Source organism: Prionailurus bengalensis, chromosome A3 (assembly GCF_016509475.1).
Source record: "Prionailurus bengalensis isolate Pbe53 chromosome A3, Fcat_Pben_1.1_paternal_pri, whole genome shotgun sequence".
Classification (NCBI taxonomy): Eukaryota; Metazoa; Chordata; class Mammalia; order Carnivora; family Felidae; genus Prionailurus; species Prionailurus bengalensis.
This window is the reverse complement of record NC_057354.1, coordinates 73,643,320-73,666,688: the sequence shown is the minus strand read 5'-3', so window position 1 is coordinate 73,666,688 and position 23,369 is coordinate 73,643,320. Positions and strand designations below refer to the sequence as shown.

The 23,369-nt window shown below is 41.7% G+C and overlaps 1 protein-coding gene across 1 annotated transcript in view; it reads right to left on the bottom strand.

The window, feature by feature from the left end:
• Positions 1–23,369, bottom strand: part of EML6 (EMAP like 6) — a 162,291-nt gene that overhangs the window by 44,507 nt on the left and 94,415 nt on the right. The window contains exons 21-26 of the mRNA XM_043603391.1: positions 22,455–22,607; positions 22,160–22,291; positions 15,231–15,319; positions 10,711–10,887; positions 1,903–2,104; positions 1,669–1,795 (exon numbers count right to left, since the gene is read on the bottom strand). Coding sequence (XP_043459326.1) covers positions 1,669–1,795; positions 1,903–2,104; positions 10,711–10,887; positions 15,231–15,319; positions 22,160–22,291; positions 22,455–22,607 — 880 coding nt within the window. The remainder of the gene's footprint in view (positions 1–1,668; positions 1,796–1,902; positions 2,105–10,710; positions 10,888–15,230; positions 15,320–22,159; positions 22,292–22,454; positions 22,608–23,369) is intronic.

The following is a 23,369-nucleotide window of genomic DNA, read 5'->3' as shown; positions in this document are numbered from 1 at the left end:
ACAAATCAGCCAGAAACAACCTTGGAATAATAGCCAAGTCAACTCATTTCATAATGTTATGTGACATTGGAGAGGTTGGGTAATTTTTTTTCAAAAGAATGTTTAATTTAGGGCAAATGTTTTTAAGAGTTCATTATTTAAGGGAGAGGCTTATTTAGGCACTAACATGCATATGGGTTTTTTTTTCTTTACTCTTAAAATTAGGTCCTTTAAAATTATTTCATCTTTGTGACCACTAAAAAACTATGTTACAAGCAAGATAAACTGTAATTTATAGACTACTGCAAAAAAAAATTTCAATAATTTTTTTTTCATCAAAAGAGAATTCTGAACCTTCGTAGTGACATCTAACAAAGATGCTAGGGATGAGTTAGGGAATTTTGCATCAGAGTCCCTCTTTTTGCCTATAGCACACCCACTTTTTATCTAGCTGATTTATTTATTTGTTTATTTATGTACTTTTGAAAGCGAGAGAGCGAGAGAGCGAGAGAGAGAGAGATGAGTGGGGAAGGGGCAGAGAGAGAGAGAGGGAGACACAGAATCTGAAGCAGGCTCCAGGCTCTGAGCAGTCAGCACAGAGCCCGATACGAAGATGGAACTCAACCACGAGATCCTGACCTGAGCCAAAGTCAGATGCTTAACTGACTAAGCCACCCGGGTGCCCCTATCAAGCTTATTTTAACATGTGGCACTGAACTGAGGCAAGAGGAAGAAATATTTTCCTTCTTTATATTTATATTCCTACATACTAGTAAAAAGTGATAGAATAAATTTTTGAAATAATTACTATTAGGAAGAAAGCCATGCTGAATGCAAAAAACAAAACAAAACAAAACAAAAAACCACAACAAAACAAAACAACAACAGAAAACAACCTGAATCTCCTTTCTTATAGTGGATCCAGGGTACCTGTGAACAACCAATCCATGGCAAAACATCTTTGGGATCCATGAAATTCTCGTCAGATGTGAGAGTTTTTACTGAGTATTTATCCTTTCTAGTATGAATATGGTAAATTAAATAACTGTAGAAAAGATGAGCTTTTTTTCCAAAAAAAGCCTAAATATTTGGCTATTTCTCTTATTGATACTTACAATAACATATCAAAAAGGCCTAAAATAACATCTGAAACCTTCTTTCTGTATAAGAATCCCAAGGCAGCCAAATCAAATTGGTTAGGTCTGGAGTCACCAAACCCACCTGAACAAATTGGGGCAGGTGAAAACACAGTATGAGATGGTACCACCAAGTGACCCCGTGTAACGCACAGACTGGTTCGAACAGAGGGTTATTTCTCAGGACCAACAGACATTCCTTCTGGACCTTAGAAGCCCACCCTCCCTCGCTGATCAGCACGTCTCCTGTTGGCCATCACATTTCAGACAGTGCATAGGCTACCCTGACATCCTCTCTGGGCAAGGATAAGCCTGGTCCAATCAAACCTCATGTCTATTCAAGTCATATTCCACAACCAACTTCTGCAAAGTGTAACCCACCCTTTGCCACATATCGAGGGCCATGGATGATTTTCAGCGGCTTAACTCTGTATGCAGGTTAACACTCTGCTCATAGACACAAAAGACTAGCTTAAGTAACAACTCTGAGGGCAAAGAAAATGAACTCTTGTTGAAATCAGGTATAATAAATGCAAACCTGGTGACACCATACCTTTCTTCCACTGAAACTTCTTTCAGCTGCTGGTGAGGTTTGGTGCCTTCCATCTCCCTGATGCTCACAGCATAGATCTTGGTGGTGTAATCAATGGCCTTCTCTCTGGCAACGTCACTGTCATAGCCTCAAACAACGGAAAGAGATGGGCATGGGGTTGGTCGGCAGTGGCACGGGGTTGGGGGGTGGGGTGGGATGTGTGGAAGGGGCAGCCGGCACATGGGGCTCACTCACCTCCGTCCTCTTCGGCATCGGTGTCCGACTCCTCGCTGTCCACCAGCTTGCTCTCCTGGGTCCCCACAAACTCCCTCGTCCAGATCATCAAGGCTGTGTCGGCTCCACCAACTGTGAGCAGCACAGAGTCGTTGTGCAGCCACCTCACGTTGGTGACGTGTGCGCTGTGCCCCACATACTTCTTGAACCTTGCATGCTGGCCCTGTAAAGCCCAGGAACTGGTGACTACCCCAACCAGTGTCATGACTCCTGTCTCCAGACTATTTCATCCATATTATTTTCCAGAGCGGCCTCTAGTGGATACCAACTAAGCAGTTCATCCAAGCAGCAATTTTCCTCCCGTTCTTTAGAGGGTAAGCTCCATGAGGGCAGGAACTAGGTCGCTCTTTTTTTTTTTTTTTTTTTTTTTTTTTTTATAAAACATTACCTGGCTCATCATGGGTCCTCAGTAGGTGGTTTGTGAGGAAACAAATGAAATGTTAGATTACAGAACCTATTTCTGGGAACCTAACGAAATAGAAGCAGCTTGATTCTGTTTCTCTCAAATATGAAACGTACATTCTCCATAGGTCTCCTGTGTAAACTCCTGATGGTGAGTCTGGCTGACATTTGACATCACAAGTGTCTTCCCAGTAATCCCCACAGCCCCACAGTTGTACCACAGCCCAGGCTAAGAAAGAAGAGCAAGGGACTTCTTCTAATTCTGGGGCCTCAAGTAAGATTTCAAACAAACACAACAGTTGCTGCCACAGATGTTTGAAACAAATTTGGACACTGGAAACACAAATAATTGGTTTTAAAACAAAGTGAGTTACTTTTCTTTTTAAAAATGTTTTAATGTTTATTTTTGAGAGAGGGAGAGAGAGAGAGAGAGAGAGAGCGCATACGCGAGCAAGGGAGAGGCAGAGAGAGAAGGAAGGAGACACAGAATCCAAGCAGGCTCTAGGCTGAGCTGTCAGCACAGAGCCCGATGTGGGGCTTGAACTCACAGACCAAGAGATCATGACCTGAGCTGAAGTCAGATGCTTAACTGACTGAGCCACCCAGGTGCCCTAGTAAGCTTCTTTTCAACAAACCAAATAAAAGGTCCGGTTTATTAGTAATTATGGAAAGCTCTTTAGCACTGCACACAGGGCCATACAACATTCATTCCAGGTGGGGAAGGATGAGGTGGAATAGCAGTTGGCTGCTCACACTGTGCAATCCTGACAAGTGGTGGGAAGCCGAAGCTGCCACCAGAAACCAGCTTCCATTTCTGGCTCATGAGCCATAGCCTGGCAAAAACAGCTCCAGTGAGAGCCATTTAAAGAGGGAGGTTTTTTTTTTTTTTTTTTTTTCCATCCTCTCAGCGACTCTTGGAGAATACCTTGAGCAATGTGGGTAGCCACATGTTCTTTCTGAGGTTGTGAGAGGGCCATCAGTGTCCCTGCTGAAAACTTGACTCAATAACGGAAGAGACTTCCAGAGGGTTTTGGACTGGCGTGCTAGGGAACCCGAAACCAGCACAGATACATGGCAGGAGACAGGTGCAGCAGAGTGCATGACTTTGAAATTCTCTTACTCAAGATCTCTCTGTATTTAGCAGACATCTACCTGACAGCAAAGTGGAAATGCCCACTCTGTCGCAGAGTAGTGAGTGTAGAAAGGTTAGGGAAGCAAATAGGCAGGCCATATTTTCAGGAAGCCCTCCAGGGCCACTAGTTTGCTAGAAAATAGGCAGAGCAAAATAAGGATTTCCAAGGGAAACCACTATGTGACTATATGAGATCCAGAAGGCATGGAAACAAAGAGGACAGTCATAGTGGCTGCAGCCATGTGTCCTGCTGGTTTTCCAGCTGGAAGCAGGAACCTACCCATTATATCTACTACAAACACAAGCCGGTTTCTTGAGGAGGAAAAAGTAAAAGAGCCTGAAAAATGCCTCTCCATGCCCTGACTTATTTAAAGCATTACAGGATTTCTAGACAGGGTGGAAGAAAAAATCCAAAAACAAAAGTTCAGAGAAAAATTATTCTAAGTTGATCATAATCAGGTTGTGAAGGAAAAGAAAGGAACAGAGGAGAAAGAGGAAAAAATTCTGAGTCACTGAAGCTATTTAACAAAGCTGGGATTCTTGCAGCAGAGGGGGATTTAAGATTCTCAGAATAGGAACAAGATAACTGCTGGGTAGAACAACAAAGGGAATTTGCAGTTACTAGAAGTTTCTAGGAAACCAGCTGCTCCCCCAGGAGGAAAAGGCCAGCAGGGATGTTTGGTGGCTCCCTTAGGACCTGTGGAAGGAGTCTCGTGAAGACGTGACACAGATGGTCAGATGAGCTGTCCTTCTGGGTCATCATGTCAAACCACGCATTTCTGTAACACTCATAGAGATTCACTACCACAACTTTCCTCTTCCACTGAGTCATGAAAGAACAGAGAATGTCTCCACAAGGCTGGGTGTTAACTGCTGTTAGGTGAGAAATTCCTGAGAGTTTGATGGAAACCTGTGTATCCTCTCCCACATTCACAATGTTTTACATAGTTTCTCTGTCTGTAACATTTAACAGAGAGAAGGTTCCTCTCTGAAGAACCATTCTCCAGAGTCTTTGACTTTCTGGGGAGGAGACTTGAGAACTTGAGGGTGGGTTTTAGAAATGTTAATGACATGGTGGCATTTTAACCGCTCTGGTATAGTGGAGAGACACAGCTTTGCAAGGGAAGGGAGGCTATGGGAGTAATGGGCCAGGTGTCCAAGGATGGGTCTTGTGATACATGATTTAAGGTACTAGAAAAATGGGCAGGCTCTGGGAAGGAGAGTCTATTTTATGGAGGCTGGCAATAATGTGATTATCAAGGGACTAATGACCTCATTGAGAATATTTTAAACTGAAAAGAACACCTTTTTGTCATTGAGAGAATACTGCCTGGAAGAGAGACAGAGTAACTCCTAGAAAAGGAGAACAGGGAAAAGGGTCAAGAAGAAGATACATTAGAGTCTAACAAATGCAACCTGAATTTTGGGCAAAGAGATTGCTGTGTGGTGTTGAGATCTCATAAGTATCATTAAGACTTGATGACATAGAACTCAATGTTAGAACACTACAGTGGGATGGTGTCTGAAAGTGGTAAGTCTGTCCTAACAAAATATCACATTCTGGGAGGCTTAAACAACAGAAACTCATTTCTCACAGTTCTGGGAAGAGGCTGGAAAGTATAAGACCAATTTGGTTCCTGGTGAGAGCTCTCTTTCCTGGCCTCATACCACGCATGAGCACATAGAAAGTGTGCTTATGGCCTTTCCTCAGTGCGCATGGAGACAGAATATGAGCTTTTTGGTGTCTCTGCTTCTTCTTTTTTTTTTTTAATTTTTTTTTTCAACGTTTATTTATTTTTGGGACAGAGGGAGACAGAGCATGAACGGGGGAGGAGCAGAGAGAGAGGGAGACACAGAATCGGAAACAGGCTCCAGGCTCTGAGCCATCAGCCCAGAGCCCGACGCGGGGCTCGAACTCACGGACCGCGAGATCATGACCTGGCTGAAGTCGGACGCTTAACCGACTGTGCCACCCAGGCACCCCTTCTTCTTCTTTTTTTAATGTTTATTTAGTTTTGAGAGAAAGAGAGACAGAGTACAAGCGGGGGGGGGGGGGGGGGAGGGCAGAGAGAAAGAGAGGGAGACACAGAATCTGAAGAGGCTCCAGGCTCTGTCAGCACAGAACCTGATGCAGGGCTTGAACTCACAAACCGTGAGATCATGACCTGAGCCAAAGTCGGATGCTCAACTGACTGAGCCATCCAGGCGCCCCTCTTTGGTGTCTCTTCTTGGAAGGACACTAATTCTATCAGATCAGAGTCCCACCCTGTGATGTCATTTAACCTTAATTATTTCCATAAATGCCCTCTCTACATATACAGTCACATTGGATGATAGGGCTTCGATACATGAATTTTGGTGGGGAAACATTCAGTCTATAACAGACGGTGAGCTCTGTCCAACAGATTCAAAGCATTGGAGGAGGAGGACTACAAAGCTAGAACTATTCATTAGCCTGGGTCCACATATTTGGGAGCAAAAGTGTGCCAGAAAAATCAGGTTAAGAAGAGGAAGAGAAGTGATACTGTCAAAGTTGTTTACATTGACCAGTGGTTTTCAAATGCTTTTAAATTATGAAACTCTTTCTTGCATCAAATCTTACATAGAACTCAAGAAAAACAAGAAACAATCCAACTTATTATAGTGGACAAAGGATTTGTATGAACACTTCACAAATGCCCAGTAAGGAAACAAAGAAATGCTTAGCGTCATTAGTCGTCAGGGAAACATAAATTACAAACACAGTGAGATCCCTGGGACAACTAAATTTTGCAAGTGTGACAATACTGAATGTTGGCACCTGGAACTCTCTTACATTCATTATGAGAATATAAAATGATACAACCACTTTGGAAAGAGGTCTGGTGGTTTCTTAAAAAGTTAAACATGCATTTTCCCCTATGACCCAGAAATTCCACTCTTATGTATTTACATAAGAAGGAGAAAACATGGGGCACCTGGGTGGCGCAGTCGGTTGGGCGTCCGACTTCAGCCAGGTCACGATCTCACGGTCCGTGAGTTCGAGCCCCGCGTCGGGCTCTGGGCTGATGGCTCGGAGCCTGGAGCCTGCTTCCGATTCTGTGTCTCCCTCTCTCTCTGCCCCTCCCCCGTTCATGCTCTGTCTCTCTCTGCCCCAAAAATAAATAAACGTTGAAAAAAAAAGAAGGAGAAAACATGTCCACAAGATTTGTACAAAAAATGTTGATAGCAGCTTTCTTACAATGAAACGCTGGAAAAGCATATGCCCTTTGACAGCCATGTGGGTACACAAACTCTGTTCTATCCATACAATGGACTTCCGCTCAGCTATAAAAAGGAACAGACTATTAGGGGGAATCTCAGAAACATCATCTGCGTGAAAGAAGCCAGACACAAAACAGTACCTACTTGATCATTTATATGAAATTCTAGAACAGGTAAAACTTATCTATTGTGGAAAACAATGGAATAGTCTTTTCATGTGAGAATGATGGGGGGTGGGGGGACTGACCCAGAAGTTAGCATGAGGAAAGTTCTTGGGGTGATGATAGTGATCTATATCTTGAATCTGTATCTTGACAGGTGTTTGGATTATGTAGGTGTATGTGTTTGTCAATGTTCATCAAAAGGAACCTTAAAAAAACCTGTGTAATTCAACTATATATAAATTTTACTTAAAAATCACCATAAGTACATTGCGCTAATGGTGCAGAGCCTCCTTAGGATTCTTTCTCCCTCTCTCTCTGCCCCTCCCCTGCTCTCTCTCTCTCTCTCTCAAAATAAATAAACTTAAAATAAAAACACCATAATCAAATGTTGAACTATAGGTAATGACAGGCATGCTGAAACATTTAGGGGTAAGTATCCTTATATCAACAATTTACTTTGTTTAAAAAAAATTTTTTTTTAATTTTAATGTTTATTTTAGAGAGAGACAGAGACAGAGTGCCAGCTGGGGAGGGGCAGAGAGGAGGAGTCACAGAACCGGAAGCAGGCTCCAGGCTCTGGGCTGTTGTCAGCACAGGGCCTGATGCGGGACTCAAACTTATGAACTGCAACATCAAGACCTGAGTTGAAGTCGGCCACTTAACCGACTGAGCCACCCAGGTGCCCCTAAAAAACATTTTTTTAAAAATATTTATTTATTTGAGAGACAGAGACAGAGTGTGAGTGACGGAGGGGCAGTGGGAGGGGGACACTGAATCCAAAGCAGTCTCCAGGCTCTGAGCTGTCAGTACAGAGCTCGATGTGGGGTTTTAACTGGTCAACTTGAGATCATGACCTGAATCAAAGTTGAACGCTTAACCAACTGAGCCACCCAGGCACCCCTACAATTTACTTTGAATTATGTATAGAATCAGGGCACCTGGGTGGCTCAGTTAAGCTTCCGACTTCAGCTCAGGTCATGATCTCGTGGTTTGTGGGTTCGAGCCCCATATTGGGCTCTGTGCTGACAGCTCAGAGCCTGAAGCCTGCTTCAGATTCTGTGTCTCCCTCTCCTTATGCCCCTCCCCTGCTTGTGGTCTGTCTCCCTTTCTCAAAAATAAATAAACATTTAAAAAAAATTTAAGCTTGAATATGTATAGAATCTATGAATTCTATATAGAACTCCAGGAGTTCACTGTATCATTTTTTGCCTTATCTGTATGCTTGAAAATTTTCATAACAAAATGTTGGGGAAAAAATCTTATATGGAAACTCAATGTATAAAATATAAAATGCAGAGTGGCTCTGGGGTAGTAGGGGTGGGGTCCCAGAGCCCCTTCAGTTGGCCCCTACTTTGTTTGTTGAGGTTGTGCTTGAGGAGCCTCCTTGGAACTCTGGGAGTTGGAGGAACACAGCTTGAAATTTCTGCTATAGACAGCCTACCTGGGCAGGCTGGGGATGCAGATGATGAATTCCCAGGACCAACAACAAATGTAGCTCAGGAGCATGATGGAGTTGTACCATGGGGATTTTAGCTACTTAAAGATCTGCCACAACCCATTTACTAAAACCAGGGTATCACTAACTTTTTGACTTGTCCTGCAAGCAATCTTTTTCCAAAAAATGTAAAAGTAGGAAGGAAAAGTGCTACAGAGAACTGAACTGTGACCACACAGGAAGGGGGTGCTGATAAGTGATGGTGAATTGATGGGAAGGACAATGAAGGGAACACTGGATATACTCAGAAGCGTATCTTAGAAAAACTACCAAAATCATACCCTGACAGGATGTTAACAAATGAAGAATTAAAGAGGAAGGCATTTAAGGAAACCAAAGTTGCTGCCGAGGGAACTGGTGTGTTCAACGTCTTAAGCGCACTAATGATGGAGCGGATAACCAAGGATGAACGCAGAAGTCTTGCACAGAAAACTTTAATATAGTTTCAGGAATGCTAAAGTCAAAAACTAAGATAACTGTAAAGAATTCAAAGATACAGGGAGGACTAGAAAAAAAATAGGCAAAAGTTAGAACACATCTTAGATCACATGATTTCATACAAACGGAAAGGAGATTTACTTATCTCCTCTGTAAAGAGAATGCTCTTCAAACCAGAAAGGGCAAAAAAGAACTATGTGCTTGAGTGCAGGTTCTTTTAACATGACCACACAAGTAAAGTCAGGAATAGCTGAGGAGTTTAGAAGCCAGGAGAGGTGGCCTCAAACACAAAAAGGTTCCTGTATCCAAAAGGGAAAACAAGCAGACTCTGGCAAATATTGATTCATGAGTTGATGCAATCCCTGGAAAATTCTAGGGTGAATTATTACACAAAAGGTCAATAAGCACTTGGAAAAGGAAGTAATGATCACTAGACAGCAACAAGGGTTCAGTGTGAAATACGTGTCTTTTACCGATTGGTTTATTAAAAGGGGAGATTTGCTTGTTTGCTTTCAGCAAGATATCTGCCAAATCATTAATGATGTGTTATCCGGAGTAGGATAGAAACGTGAGCTCCAAGACAGCACAGTCGGGTAAATGTAAATGTCTGATCCTGACTGAAGAACTAGAACTCAATGTGTACATTAATAAACAGAATAACTGAATAGGGCTCCTGACGGTGATGTTTGGTTGTCCTGGTCTTTTTTTATTTCCCGTGATTTAAAACTTACACTTGTGAAATGAGAAGATGACATGATGCTGGAAGGGAAAGTAAACATTTTGAAAAGGTACTTAAAATGTGTTGACAGGTTAGAACAAGGAGGTGAAGTAAGATAAATCTTATTTGGTACAAATATAAAGTTCTGTGCTCAAATTTAGAGTATCAATTGTGTAAGGACAAAATGAGGGATAAGCTGAACATTTCTTTAGAATGAAATCTAGGATTCAGTTGCATAGTGTGGCAGCCCAAAGAGTTGGTGCCATTTTAGTTTGATTTAATACAAACACAAAAACAAAACAAGAAGGTAAAATTCCCACTGACCCTGAACTCGTCAGATTACATCTGAGATGGTGAATTCCTTCTCAGAGGAGACAGTTTAGAATGGAATTGATAACATGGAGTGTGTCTAGAGGGAGGGGCAGCAGGAAACCATGTCCTGTGGGAAATGGCTGAAGAACTGGACACGTTTAGGCTGGAGAAACTGAGATTTCAGGGAGTCGAGGACTATCTTGCTCCATATGAAGGCTGTTCAGCTGTATATAGAGCTAAATGTTTTAATAACTGAACTATTTAAAAATGAATTGGGCTGCTTTGTGAGGTAGTAAGGCCTTCCTCTCTCCAAGGAAGTACCTATTGGAAGGCACTGGCCCAAGATGTTGTAAAGAAATTCTTCCTCTGCAGTTTGTGAGATGTTGGATTTGATGACCAGTGAAGGCCTTTCAAGGAGGAATTCTATATCATGAGAATCTGACACCTAGTAGTAAACAGTGTCATAAAGGTTTTTAGATAGCATAAATAACAATGGTGATGTAGATAACATTATTGATTGCTTATATTTAAAAATCCACTTGGAGGGGCACCTTAACTGCCTCAGTAGGTTAAGCTTCTGACTCTTGGTTTCATCTTAGGTCATGATCTCATGGTTCATGAGTTCGAACCCTGTGTCGGGCTCCATGCTGACAGTGCAGAGCCTGGTTGGGATTCTCTCTCTCTCTCTCTCTCTCTCTCTCTCTCTCTCTGCCCTCCCCCACTCACACACTCTCTCTCAAAATAAATAAATAAACTTAAAAAAAGTCTTTAAAAAATAAAAATAAATATCCATTTAGATACTATGCATAGATTTTAGGTTATTAATGAGACTGAGCAAGTAAATATAATAAACATGCAGTATTACCTTGACAGGATATGAAAAAAGCTTAACAAAACCGAAATCATCTCCAGTGGCTAAGAGGGAACAGTCTTTGGTAAGACTGGCAGCATTTACATCAGTCACATCGCTGTGTGCAGGCCAGATTCCCTCACACGTAGGCCCCAGCACACAGGTCCACGTGTCCCACTCTATTTTCTCAATCTTAAAAAGAAGGAAAGAAATCAATATATTTTTGCACAACCTAGAGATCTTTTTCTTTATTGTAGTTGACATGCAACGTTACATTAATTTCAGGTGTACGTCATGGTGATTCGACAAGTCTACGTGTTCATTAAGGTACGCTCAACAAAAGTGTAGCTACCACCTGTCACCACGTGACTCTGTTACACTACGAATGACTGACTATATTCCTTATGCCGTACTATTTAAAAAAAAATAAACAGCAATAAAAAATGCAGCTGAATAGTTCTTACTGATGACTTTGCCAGCACTAGGCAATTGTGTTGTGATCTGAGGTGCGTAAGTTCTAAGATGCAGTTTTTAAGTGGCATACGGATTATCTAAGTAAACACTACAGTCAGATAACCATTTATTTTTCTATGTATAAAATCATTATTTTGGAATTGTGGAAATCTGACAATAATAAAGTTTTTTAGGGGGCGCCTGGGTGGCTCAGTCAGTTAAGTATCTGGCTCTTGATTTCGTCTCAGATCATGATTGCATGGTTGTGAGATTGAACGCCTTATCATCAGGTTCTGAGTTGACTGTGGAGCCTGTTTAAGATTCTCTCATTCTCTGGCTCTCAAAAAATAAATAATAGAATAGAATAGAATAGAATAGAATAGAATAGAATAGAATAGAAAATCTAAAAAAATAGTTTTTTAGTTCTTGTAGGTTTTAGCATCATTGAAGCCATAAGCTAGATCAGGGTTTCTCAGTGTCAGCACTATTAATGTTTTAGGACAGTTGATTCTTTGTTGTCAAGGGCTGTCCTGTGCATGGTAGTATTTTAGCAGCATTCCTGTCCTTTACCCACTGGAAGTCAGCAGAACCTCCTCCCCAAGCTGTCCCGAGACATTGGCAAATATCCCTGGGGGAAGGGGCAATATTGCTCCCAAATGAGAACCACTGAGATGCATTGATCAATAGGGCTGATTATTTAGCAAATTATTTTAAAAAGTCACAAGATGTAACTTTTTTTGAAGGAGTGCTTTCTAGAAGGAATGAGTAATAAGATTCTGCAGCTAGCCTAATATCCTGTATGCGAGAGAGAGACTACCTTACAAACTTGAAGAGCTGTTCATATTGCATTACTATGACTGTATTCTATCCTTTAAAACTGTTTTCTCTGAAATTCATGGACAAAAGATTTGAAATTCATATAGGCGAAATCCTGATATAATCTAGGCTTTCCTTTTTAAAATAAACAATAGTAACAACACTGTGTATTAGACTTTCCTGGGGGATTTGATCTGTTAACGCACCTACGCATTACAGAGAAATGGCAAGATAAAGATGCAGTTGGGTTTTAGTCACAACGTGCGGAGGTACTAAATGTATTTTAGTCACTCCAACTTCTCCTCATTTAACATTCTGTGCTCCTCCTGGAACCATGCCGAACTGGAACCAAAAAGCAGCGCTGGCCCTGGTGATTTGGGGTGCCTCAGGCAGGACCACAGGCTGAGTTGACTTGAGGTGCCTCCTCAGCAATCATCTCCATTTTCTGGGGTTCTTATCCACTAAACTGGCCTTTGCAGGAAGAGAAGGCAAACGCTCCTGCTGGTTCTGCAAGCAGGCTTTCTGGCCACTGACTCCCTTCCACGTTCCAGATTCTGTTTCTGAGACTTTCCTGTCCATCCCCAGTGCCAGTGGTCTAGGTGGCAGTTTCCCTGACCTCGTTATCTAGGCACAAAAGTGGGCGGTTGGGGTGGGGGTGAGCTGTTATTGCTCACCCTGAGATCACCCCAGCAGATCATCCTTGGCCAGATCTGGACACTGAGGTCCCCAAGCAAATACCCAATTTATTGGAAGCTACAGAAATTGCATTTAAAAGGGAGCATTAAAAAATGATCCCTCTAACTCACAAAACCCAAAAGGGGCAAACTTGTTAAAAATCCTGAACCTTAGATGGAAGAGGGGTCCTCAAAGGGTCTCTTCCATAGCACCTTGCCTTGGGCAGATGTGTCATTACCATCATCATTTTCCAGGGGAAGGAAGATCCAGAGAGGTGAGTCACTTAATCACAGCTGGTTTAGAAGCCAGAGGGAAGTGGGCTCAAGAGAGCCGGCCTCCTAGTTTAGTGCTGCTTTGACTGTGCTGTGCTGTACCAGATGGATTTAAATGGGCATTTTAGTATTCGTCATACTTAACAATTTGCCGAGTAAGGTTTGTATTAGTTTCACCATGGCTGTTAAAAAAAAAACAAAAAAAAAACCAAAAAAAAAACCCACCCTTTTTTGAAAAGGGTTTCTGTAGTGCCTGGGTGGCTCAGTTGTTTAAGCGTCTGACTCTCGATTTTGGCTCAGGTCATGATCTCGTGGTTCTTGAGTTCGAGCCCAGTGTTGGGCTCTGCACAGCAGTGAGGAGCCTGTTTTGGATTCATTTTCTGTCTCTCTCTCTCTCTCTCAAAATAAATAAATAAACTTAAAAAAGAAAAAAGAAAATACTCAATTCTTCCTCACTGGCTTTATTATAGCAAGAACATTTTTGTTCTCTGATAGTGTGGAGCCTGCTTGCGATTCTCTCTCTCTCTCTCTCTCTCTCTCTCTCTCTCTCTCTCTCCTCCAACTCCCCCAAGATAAATAAACTTTTTTTTTTAAGAGGATTTTTTCATCCTTCATAGGTAGCTGAAGGGCCTGACACTACTGGTGGAAGAAATGCTGAGCTGCGTCTCCAGTGCCCTTAGGTGGCAATACCAGAGAATCCCAGGCGTGAAAACATCAGCTGGATGGCTTCCACAAACAGCAGCACCAGAGATCAGCCTCTGGAATACCAACTGTGTACCTCAGAGTGACAGATGAACTCTTCAGAGCCAGAGTCTGGTATGTGAAGAAGCCTTCTTATAACACAAATTTTCCTCTTGTGCAGATTCTTAAACACAGTAATTGCTCATTGGTCCCAAGTTGGTATCCTTCCCCCTCCACCATTTGGTTCGACTGAATTTTATTTTAGTGCACTTATTTTGGGGCACCAGAACATGAAGGGAAAACACAGATGAAGTGATGTAAAATGATGCTTAAATACACAGGAAAAATCCAAAAGGCCCCATGGTCTAGGCTGCCAAGTAGTCACACATGGACCCCTCGAGACTGGGACCACAGCTCCATGGTCCTCTTACTCTCCTGGAGGCTTAATCTCCCTGTCTGTAAAATGAGACTGACAGCCATCACACAAGAATGTTCACAAGACAATAACACAGGTGTACGAAGTGTCCAGTGAATAAAGGACTTAATTTAAAATATCTCTTACTCAAGGCTACAGAAGTTTCTTTAAAAAAGTTAGAATGACAACTGATCAGAGATAAATACATTGGAATCTGGGAGTGAGATCGATTGATCAGCAAACAATTTCCATTAATATAATGCCATCATCTCTAACAACTTATACTTCTTAAGTACCGCACATAGACTTCTTTTAGAAACCATGAAAACATTATGAATGGGCACATATCCCAATGTTTCTGGGAGTACTTTGCAATGATGGGACGGTTTCTCTTAATGACAGACTGAAGTTAGAGGCAGATGCCTATCCCTCAGTGGTGTACCCTCTGACACCTTTCCCTCTAAGGAAGCAATTATTTCCTTTTCGTTCATCAAAGGTTATATAGCAAATAAAAGACTCAGGTTGTCTCCTGGGGCTAAGAAGAGGTCCTTAATGCTCAACCAGGCAACCACCTTTCAGCCATCCATGTTCACTCTGTGGAACCTCCATACAGACCCTGGAAGAAGCAAAAGCACCCTGGCCACAAAAGCACCTTAGCCTTTAGAAAGGCATTAGTTCATGGATTCAAAAGTTGCATAGAGGCTTTGATTTCAACAACTAAGAAATTATGTATGTGGCCAAAGACATGAGGAAAACAGGGAAAAGGGAAACAGTTTGATACAAATGGATGGTCAGGTTGTACATAGTTTTTGCTTTAAAAAGTAATTTTTCTTACCGCAGAAGATAGTGTTGTTACAAATACTTACTGAGAAAGTAAGTTTCAAAAGTTTATGTTCACAGAAAGCTTTGCACCAAGGGACAGGGCATGTCCAATGGAAGAAGTAATATGTAGCATTCAAATTATAAGCTTAGTCATTGTCTTGCAGCAGAGGAAGATTAAGCACAAGGCTGACTGTCCAATGCTCCATCAGCAGACCAGTGAATTCGTAGGTTCTCAGAATGTAGGGAACCAGATTAAGCACCCAGATTTAAGAAACAATCAAGCTTAAAGGTACACTAAATATAATCCATACTAATGGATAATAATGGACAGGCTTTATTAAAAATGCACATTATTAAATCTTCATGAAACACTTTTAAAAAGCTCTGTGTATGACTGTTACCTCCGAAGGTCTTATTATATGCCGTTTGCCTCTCGGAGCTTCAAAAAAGAGTTGTTCTTTGGCACCCGAATTAACTTGCAATAATTTTCCTAGTGTGATAGAATGAAGCAAAAAGACAATTAACATCTGCATTTATCTTTCTGTTGTAAAGATACAAGCATGGTTGCAACTATTTTGATTCATTTTAATCAGGCTCATAAACTGAGCAAACGAATGCTGGATTATCCAGAAGTGCACGTAAAGTCAATTATATGGAAGGGCAGAAACCCCAAAGCTATGAATTTTTTAATGTGGGCCTCATAAAATCTGACCTTGCACACCCCTCATAGAATCAAGCCTGCTAGGTTTTACTCTGTTATAAAAGGAATATCTGTTTTTCAAAAGCTTGACTAAATCTAGGCTTTTTGCTCATTTTCCTGGTTGCACAAATGTGTAGTAAAAGGAAACTGCTTTGGCAAGAATTGTGGCATCACAAGTGAGAACCTTGTGGTAAGCACTCACATTTACCCAGGTCTAAATTCTAAATTTGTACTTTAAAGCCTAGAAACTAGGAGACAGTGACACATAAAACAACATGCAAATGCCTGCCCTCTCCCCCTATCTTACTTGAAAAATTGTAAAGAAATCCAAGATTTTCCCAAAACAACACGTTGAGCAAAAACAGTCTTTCGGTCTGATGTAAAATTAAAATCTAGTAATCACTATGATTAATGTTGAAGAAGAATAGACACCCTGATTCTCCTCTTTACACCTCATTGATCCTTTATGGCTTGAAATTTAAATGACTCAAAAGACACACACTCTAGTATTTTTTCAGCATTTTTAAATCATGGGACATTTCAAACACATATAGAAGTAAGAAGAATATAAAAAAAACCCCTACCGCCCAGTTAATGTTCAGTTTCAACAGTTATTAGCACATGGCCAGCCCTGTTTCATGAGCCTCCACTCAAGGCTTTCACCCCACATGGTTTCGAAGCAGATGTCCCAATACTTCATTGGTAAAAAATTCAGTGTACATTTACATCATACTATTTCTTCCCCTGCTCTCTTTTCCCCCATAACTCTGTACATCTAGTAGTCTTGAAATGTCTTTCTTGCAAAAGTAATATCAAAATAACTTGTCATGGTCTTTAACGTTTAAGTGGGTGCCACCTGGGTCTGAAATCTAGTTTGGCTAACCTTCAGAAGTTACAGGTCTATTTCTCAGTGAATAATTAAAAATAAGGCTCTCTAATTTTGTAACTGAAAACCTTAATTGTTTCTAATTTGCTGGGTTATAACATGGTGATGAGGGGCCTCGACTGTGAGGAGCAAGTGAATTTGAAAAAGTTTCTTTTGAAATGGGGACATTTCCCTGAATTTATGGCTGAACATATACAAACTAGGTAGTTAAATTAGCTTTGGCTATTTAGTATTGTAAGAAAATGAATAATATTTCTCCAATGAACTAAATAGACCTACAAAGTATTTTTTAGTATTTTAAAGAAAACTCCAAAATTATCATAATAGTTAAGTGAAATACTTTAAGACTGCAAGATTATTAGAGGATCTAAACACAAGACACAGGCACCAGAATGCTGTGTAGCACCACAGACACCTGTGGGGTACCAACCTGGCTCATGTCCCACCCCTGAGAACTTCCTTCCCACCTTGCCTGGACCCCTGTGGTTGTGTTTGTCCTCTGATAGAAGACGCTGCCCCAGACGCTCCCAGAGCCTGACCCAGTCAGGCTGCAGATGGGAGTGGGCACTCAAATTCTCTTTCCTGGAAACTTAGGATCTGGGAAACTCAATCAGAGGGTGCCTAGCTGGAATAAGATGGACTTTGGAACTTAGGGTGACTTTGGGGGGCAACAGAACAGACCACATGCAAATGAATTAAGGAAAGTTGTCCTGCAGAGACCCAGGAGAGCAGTAGACTCTGAAATGAGCTGCCTTACAGCAGGAGAAGAGAGAGGAGGGAAGTGCCTGCTTGCTTTTCTGGTTCATTCCTAAAGCCAGTTCCTCAGGAGATGTTGCTTCCTGCTCTTGGATTCTATGAGCTATACCTATATCTTCCAAATAACCTCATTCTTTACTACTATTTAGAAAATTTAAGCTGAGTGGGTTTGAGTTCCTTGCACCCAAGGATGTGAAGAAATTTTAAAAACTGCAGATATTCTTATATTAGGAAAGAGGAATTATGGGTATGATTCCCACCCCCAACCCCAACCCCCTACCATATTCTTTACTGCAGTTACTACTTTTTTTTTTTCAAGCACACAGAAAATATTTAGGTCACCACTCTTTTTTTCTGCTGCCTCTGCTCTGTCATAAAGGCACTGAAATATTCTGAGAACAGAAGCAAAGAGCAAAAAATCTGTATAATCCATGTATAATTGCCACTTAGTAACAATAACTCTATTCTTTCAAAAGTGTCACATTTTTATTCACTAGAAATGTCTACTCACAAGGTGGAAGAGAATCAGAAGAGCCAGATGTCCTCATTACTAAGCAGGTATAGGAAACCACACACCCTGAAGGTGGATAGAGCTATATAATCCACGAAATGATTCACACCCATCATTCTAGTTGTTATATAATTTTTAAGTTAGAACAATTCCAAAATTCATACTAAATGTACCAAATATATCAGATCATTTGCAATGAAAATGGGAATGAGAGTTCTATTATGGCCCAAACTGTTGACTGGACTTTTAGTCCTGATATTTCTAGAAATGAACTAATATCAACTAGGAAATATTCTTCCAAATTTTATCTCTCTCCACATTTTCCCCCTTCTCAGCAGCTTTCATTCAGGGGCAGCTGACATTCCTGCAAAAGGCTGATGGGCTTTTTGGTTCCTTAGGACCCATGGTTGCCATGGACACAAAAGGCTGTGCCACCCCCCACCCCTGATGAGCCAGCTGGCTCTAGCAAATGTGTTCACTATTTTTGACAAGATCAAAGGCATGAAATAGAACCCTGCTCCTAAATTCTGCTCTCTGCCCTTACCGGACCCTCAAGGCCCTGCTGTGAAAAACTAGGCTGGTCTTGAGGCAGTATGGCACATTCCTGAGGTCAGCCACTTTGGGAACTGGGATATCAGGAGCACAATACCAACATGACACATGCCTCATGGCAATCAAATTGGAGTTAAACCAGGGAAGGTCCATGGGCATACTTGCTCTGATTCTCCAGGTAATATAACTCCTCCCTGAAAATCAAAAGTATTCTATTTCCCTCTCCGTCCATAGAACACATTTGGTCTGACACTCTCACCTGACCAAAGGGGCCACATAGGACAGGAGATGAGGCAGGTTTTCAAAGACCTCGGCCTCCTTACTCCCAGTGCCTTTTCTATCACCCTGAGCTCTGGTTGGACCACAGAAGCTGGCTTAGGGCAAAATTGTGGAAATAGTGAGGTTTGCTCCTCTGCCGGCAAAGTGATGGCTCTACATTGGGGGCCTTTATATATAAAGACTATCGCCTCGATGATTGCAACCCACTGATCCTGGCCAACATCTTGTTCTTTCCACCTAGGACTTACTCCTCTTTATAGCCCTAACATCCAACACAGGACCTACACATTTGCAGGTTAAAAAAAAATCCCCAAGGGGCGCCTGGGTGGCGCAGTCGGTTAAGCGTCCGACTTCAGCCAGGTCACGATCTCGCGGTCCGTGGGTTCGAGCCCCGTGTTGGGCTCTGGGCTGATGGCTCGGAGCCTGGAGCCTGTTTCTGATTCTGTGTCTCCCTCTCTCTCTGCCCCTCCCCTGTTCATGCTCTGTCTCTCTCTGTCCCAAAAATAAATAACGTTGAAAAAAAAAATTTAAAAAAAAATCCCCAAATGCAAATAAAAACCAAAATAAGATACCATTTCATACCTATAAGGATGGCTATTATAAAAAAGACCTCCTCCCAAACCAGAAAATGGCAGGTGTTGGTGAGGACGTAGAGAAACTGGAACACTTGTGCCCTGTTGGTAGGAATGTCAAGTGACACAACAGCTGTGCAAAATAGTATGGTGGCTCCTCAAGAAGTTAAAAATAGAATTACCATTTGATTCAGCAATTCCCCTTCTGGGTAGATGCCCCAAAAGAATTAAAAGCAGGGTCTAGTACACTCACGTTCATGGCAGCATTATGCACAATAGCTAAAAGGTGGAAACAACACACGTGTCTGTCTGTAGATAAACAAAATGTGGCATATACACACTCTGGAGTATTATTCAGCTTTAAAAAGGACGGAAAAGAAACAAGAATTTTTTTTTTAATACTAAAAAAGGGAAGGGGGTGCCAGGGTGGCTCAGTCAGTTAAGAGTCTGACTCTTGGTTTCTGCTCAGGTCATGACCTTGCGTTTTTGTGAGTTCGAGCCCTGCGTTAGGCTCTGTGCTGGCAGCACAGGAACCCGCTTGGGGTTCTCTGTCTCCCTCTCACTCTGCCCCTTGCCTACTTGCACTGTCTCTGTCTCTCTCAGAATAAATGAATAAATTTTAAAAATTTTAAAAAGGAAGGAAATTCTGACACATGCTATAATGTGGATTAATCTTGAGGACATCATGTTAGGTGAAATGAATCAGTTACAAAAAGACAAATACCATATGATTCCACTTACATGAAATACCTCGAGGAGTCAAATTCATAGCGACATAAAGTAGAATGGTGGTTAGCAGGGTCCGGGAGAAGGGGAAAAGGGGAGTTCTTGTCTGATGGGTATAGAGGTTCGGTTTATAGAAATGGACAGTGGTGAAGGTTGCACAACAGTATGAATGCAGTTAATGCCACTGAACCGTACATTTAAAAATGGTTAGGATGGTAAACTTTATGTGTATTTTACCAAAATGAAAACAAATGTAAAAGAGTCTTCCCTATTGAAATTGATTCTTCCTATGTCCCATTTTCTCTTATAAATAATATGTAACATGTGAATAAGAACCAAGTGTAGCCTCCAGTGACCACTGTCATGGTGGGATTTCACATATTGTGCTATGTATTTTGTGGGTGTTGGATTCCCAACAAAACACACCGTACTCTATTCTACAGATGCATAAGGCTGCCCCTGACTGTTCTAAATTCTCCTCCCAACATGACATAAATCGGGACATTAGCAAGAGAATTTACAGGGGAAATCACTGTCTTTTTTTTTTTTTAACAATGAAGCAGAGAACATCCAAGAAGTGCAGCTGAGAAGCAGCTGTCTCCCTCTATCTGTTTGGCCTCAATGGTTCCTAGAGGACTGTCAGGCCACCAGTGTCACCTCTGATCACAAATGCCAGCCTAAGCCCTCGGCGTTGTGTCTGGCAGGGAGGGCTCTGACGTGAAAGTGAGAGAGACTTATGTGATCTCCCTTTGCCCTTGTTGAGACTTGCACCTCTTGCAGTAAAGAGCATGCTTTCTTCCATCTATTGCACTATATAAAGTGCCTGAAAGCTGTAAGGCTCAAATAAAGTCCAAATTCCAATGCATCAAGTACAGTTACACATGAATACCTGCTTGGCAGAAGGATCAGTCTATGGCCAGTACTTCAAAAAAAATACTTGAAATAAAATATTCTGGCAACTCTGAAATAATCTCTATTTGGTGGAAGATCTCAGCACCTCTTTCTCCTGGCTGATTTTAGTTGCTTTTCCACTCCAGGCTTATTCATCCTTCCAAAGATGGCAGAGAACACCCCCTCCTGCCCCACCTCTAAATCTTTTAGAATTACTTAATTACCTCCAGGATAAAGTTCAGTGCTCAGCTTCCTAGTAGGAGGTAAAGGTTCCTTTGCATCCTGTCCTGGTCTTTCCCTCCACATTCATCTCTCTTCTCGCCCTTAGTCACTCAATATTATTATTTCTTAATTTCCCCTGTTTCTCCCACCTCCTCATCTTGACATGTCATATTCCTTCTGAGCCTGGAATGCTTCACCATCTGGTGAACTTCTGGTCATCTTTCAAGATCTACCTTAAAGGACACTGCTTCTGTGAGGCTCCATGGACTCCCCTGTTGTGAGCTCCTTCCTTAGAGACACCACTGGGCTTGGTGCTTTCTACCATGGTCAACTAAAACTCCTTTCAAAACTGGGACCCTGCCCATTCCTAAATGCCTACTCCAAACACTAACAACAGCTAAGTCCCTGGGATGAGATTTAAAAGTGACCCCCTCTGGGGCAATGATGCTCCATCTTGGGTGCTGAATGCTGACATGGCCCACTCAGAGGCCCTGCATAACACCTCCCTGTGACTCTCCAGTTCTTGTCCCCATGCCTTAACATTTGGGGGTCTATATTTTTCAAGCACAAGTATGTCTCCCCCACTAAATTATAAACTCTTGTGAACTACTACAGGAACTGTGTCTCACTTATGAATCATCCACATTTCCTGCCTTAAGACTTTGCACATGTAGAAACTAGATTTGTTAAATAAACAGGCAAATTCCCATGGCATCTGTGGGCATGACTTGCAGGAGGTAGGGGGTCGGCTGGGAGTTTTGGAGAGCAGGGTAACTTCAGGTGAGCTGCGTGCAGAGTTCTACCTCTGTCAGAAGACGAAAATTGCTAGAGACTTCTTGGGCAGTTCTTGGGGAGGTGAAGCATTGGTAGAAAAAGGAAAACAGTAAGGAGGAGATACAAGGCAAGGACAAGGAACGCCGAACCCAAAGGTGAAGTGGTGGCTTGCCAGGGTAACAGAAGGCATCATGTATCTTCAATGGTCTTAAAACTCAATGGCTTGAATTAACAATAATAATAGTAGGAGTAGTGGTGGTGGTAATAAGACAGAAAAACTACGCAAAATGTTAACAGCAGGTGCCCCTGCGTTGTAAAATTACAGTTGCTTATATTTGCTGTGGGTTCTCCACTCTGTCTTTCTCTAAAGCTCCACTGTTCTTCTGTCTGGAAACATGTATGAATGGATAGTGACTTTTCTGAAACAAAAATTTTGTCGTGAAAGCCACAACATACTTTACCTCTAGAGTCCCAGTCAATATGGGTAATATAACTAGAAGCACCTTTGCAGATGCCCACCCGTTTGCTTGTCAGTACGTTGTAAATATCCACAAAGTTATCATGGGATGCCACGGCAAGGTATTTTCCTGTATCTGTAAAGAAAAACATGCAATTAACACCCAAACATTTTAGACAAGAATTTACTTCCAGGAACTTATTTCAAATGGGGAAAAGGTCAAGGAAGTATTTAAAGAGTCCACTCTCATAAATTTTTGCCCCAAACACATTCTAGAAAGTTTCTGTTTTAATCTTTACCTTTTGAAAATTTAATATCAGAGATCATTTCTTTTCTGTGATGGAAGGAGACCATGTCTTCAACAGTGTCAGCATTTACGACCAGGAAACTCCCATCATTCAAGCCAACTGCTAAGGCTTTCCCATCAGGGGAGAAGGCACAGCATCTTCCACCTACAAAAGAATCCACAAATAACAGTTATTAACCAGGATTCTACTATCAAACATATTCAATGAAGAGATGGAGAAATGTGCCTATGTGCATTATGCATAGACATGTTACTGTGCCTTTAACACTACTTGTGAGGAAAACTAAAACTTGGTCATTTAAAATACATCTTCCTGGGGTGTCTGGATGGGTCGGTCCATTGAGCGTCCGACTTCAGCTCAGGTCATTATCTCGCTGTTCGTGGGTTCGAGCCCCGCGTCAGGCTCTGTGCTGACAGCTCAGAGCCAGGAGCCTGCTTCGGATTCTGTGTCTCCCTCTCTCTGCCCCTCCCCACTCAGGGTCTGTCTCTGTCTCTCAAAAATAAACATTAAAAACAATTTAAAAAACATATCTTCCCTTTAAACCCAAGGACAAAGATCAGAATGCTAAAAAACAAAGAAAACATTTTCACTTTGAGGTTTATCCATTCATTTCTTACTACTTGAATACTGGGATTTTCAAAAGACACATGGAGTCAACAGATGAAAGGAGTGAAAGATTAAGAAAACCAGTATCTTTGTTCCCAAGAAAAGAGATGATACTTACAAATGGGAATTCTGGAATTCAATTTCTAGAAACCGTTTTTTGGTTATCATGACCTACACCCAAAACTTGCTTCAGAGACCTTGTGGATCTTGTAGTCACTCCAAGTCTGATCCACAGATCATAATGTGTTATTCTACAGGTGAAAGATTTTATCTTGCCTCTTCTGTACTGGATAACACTCT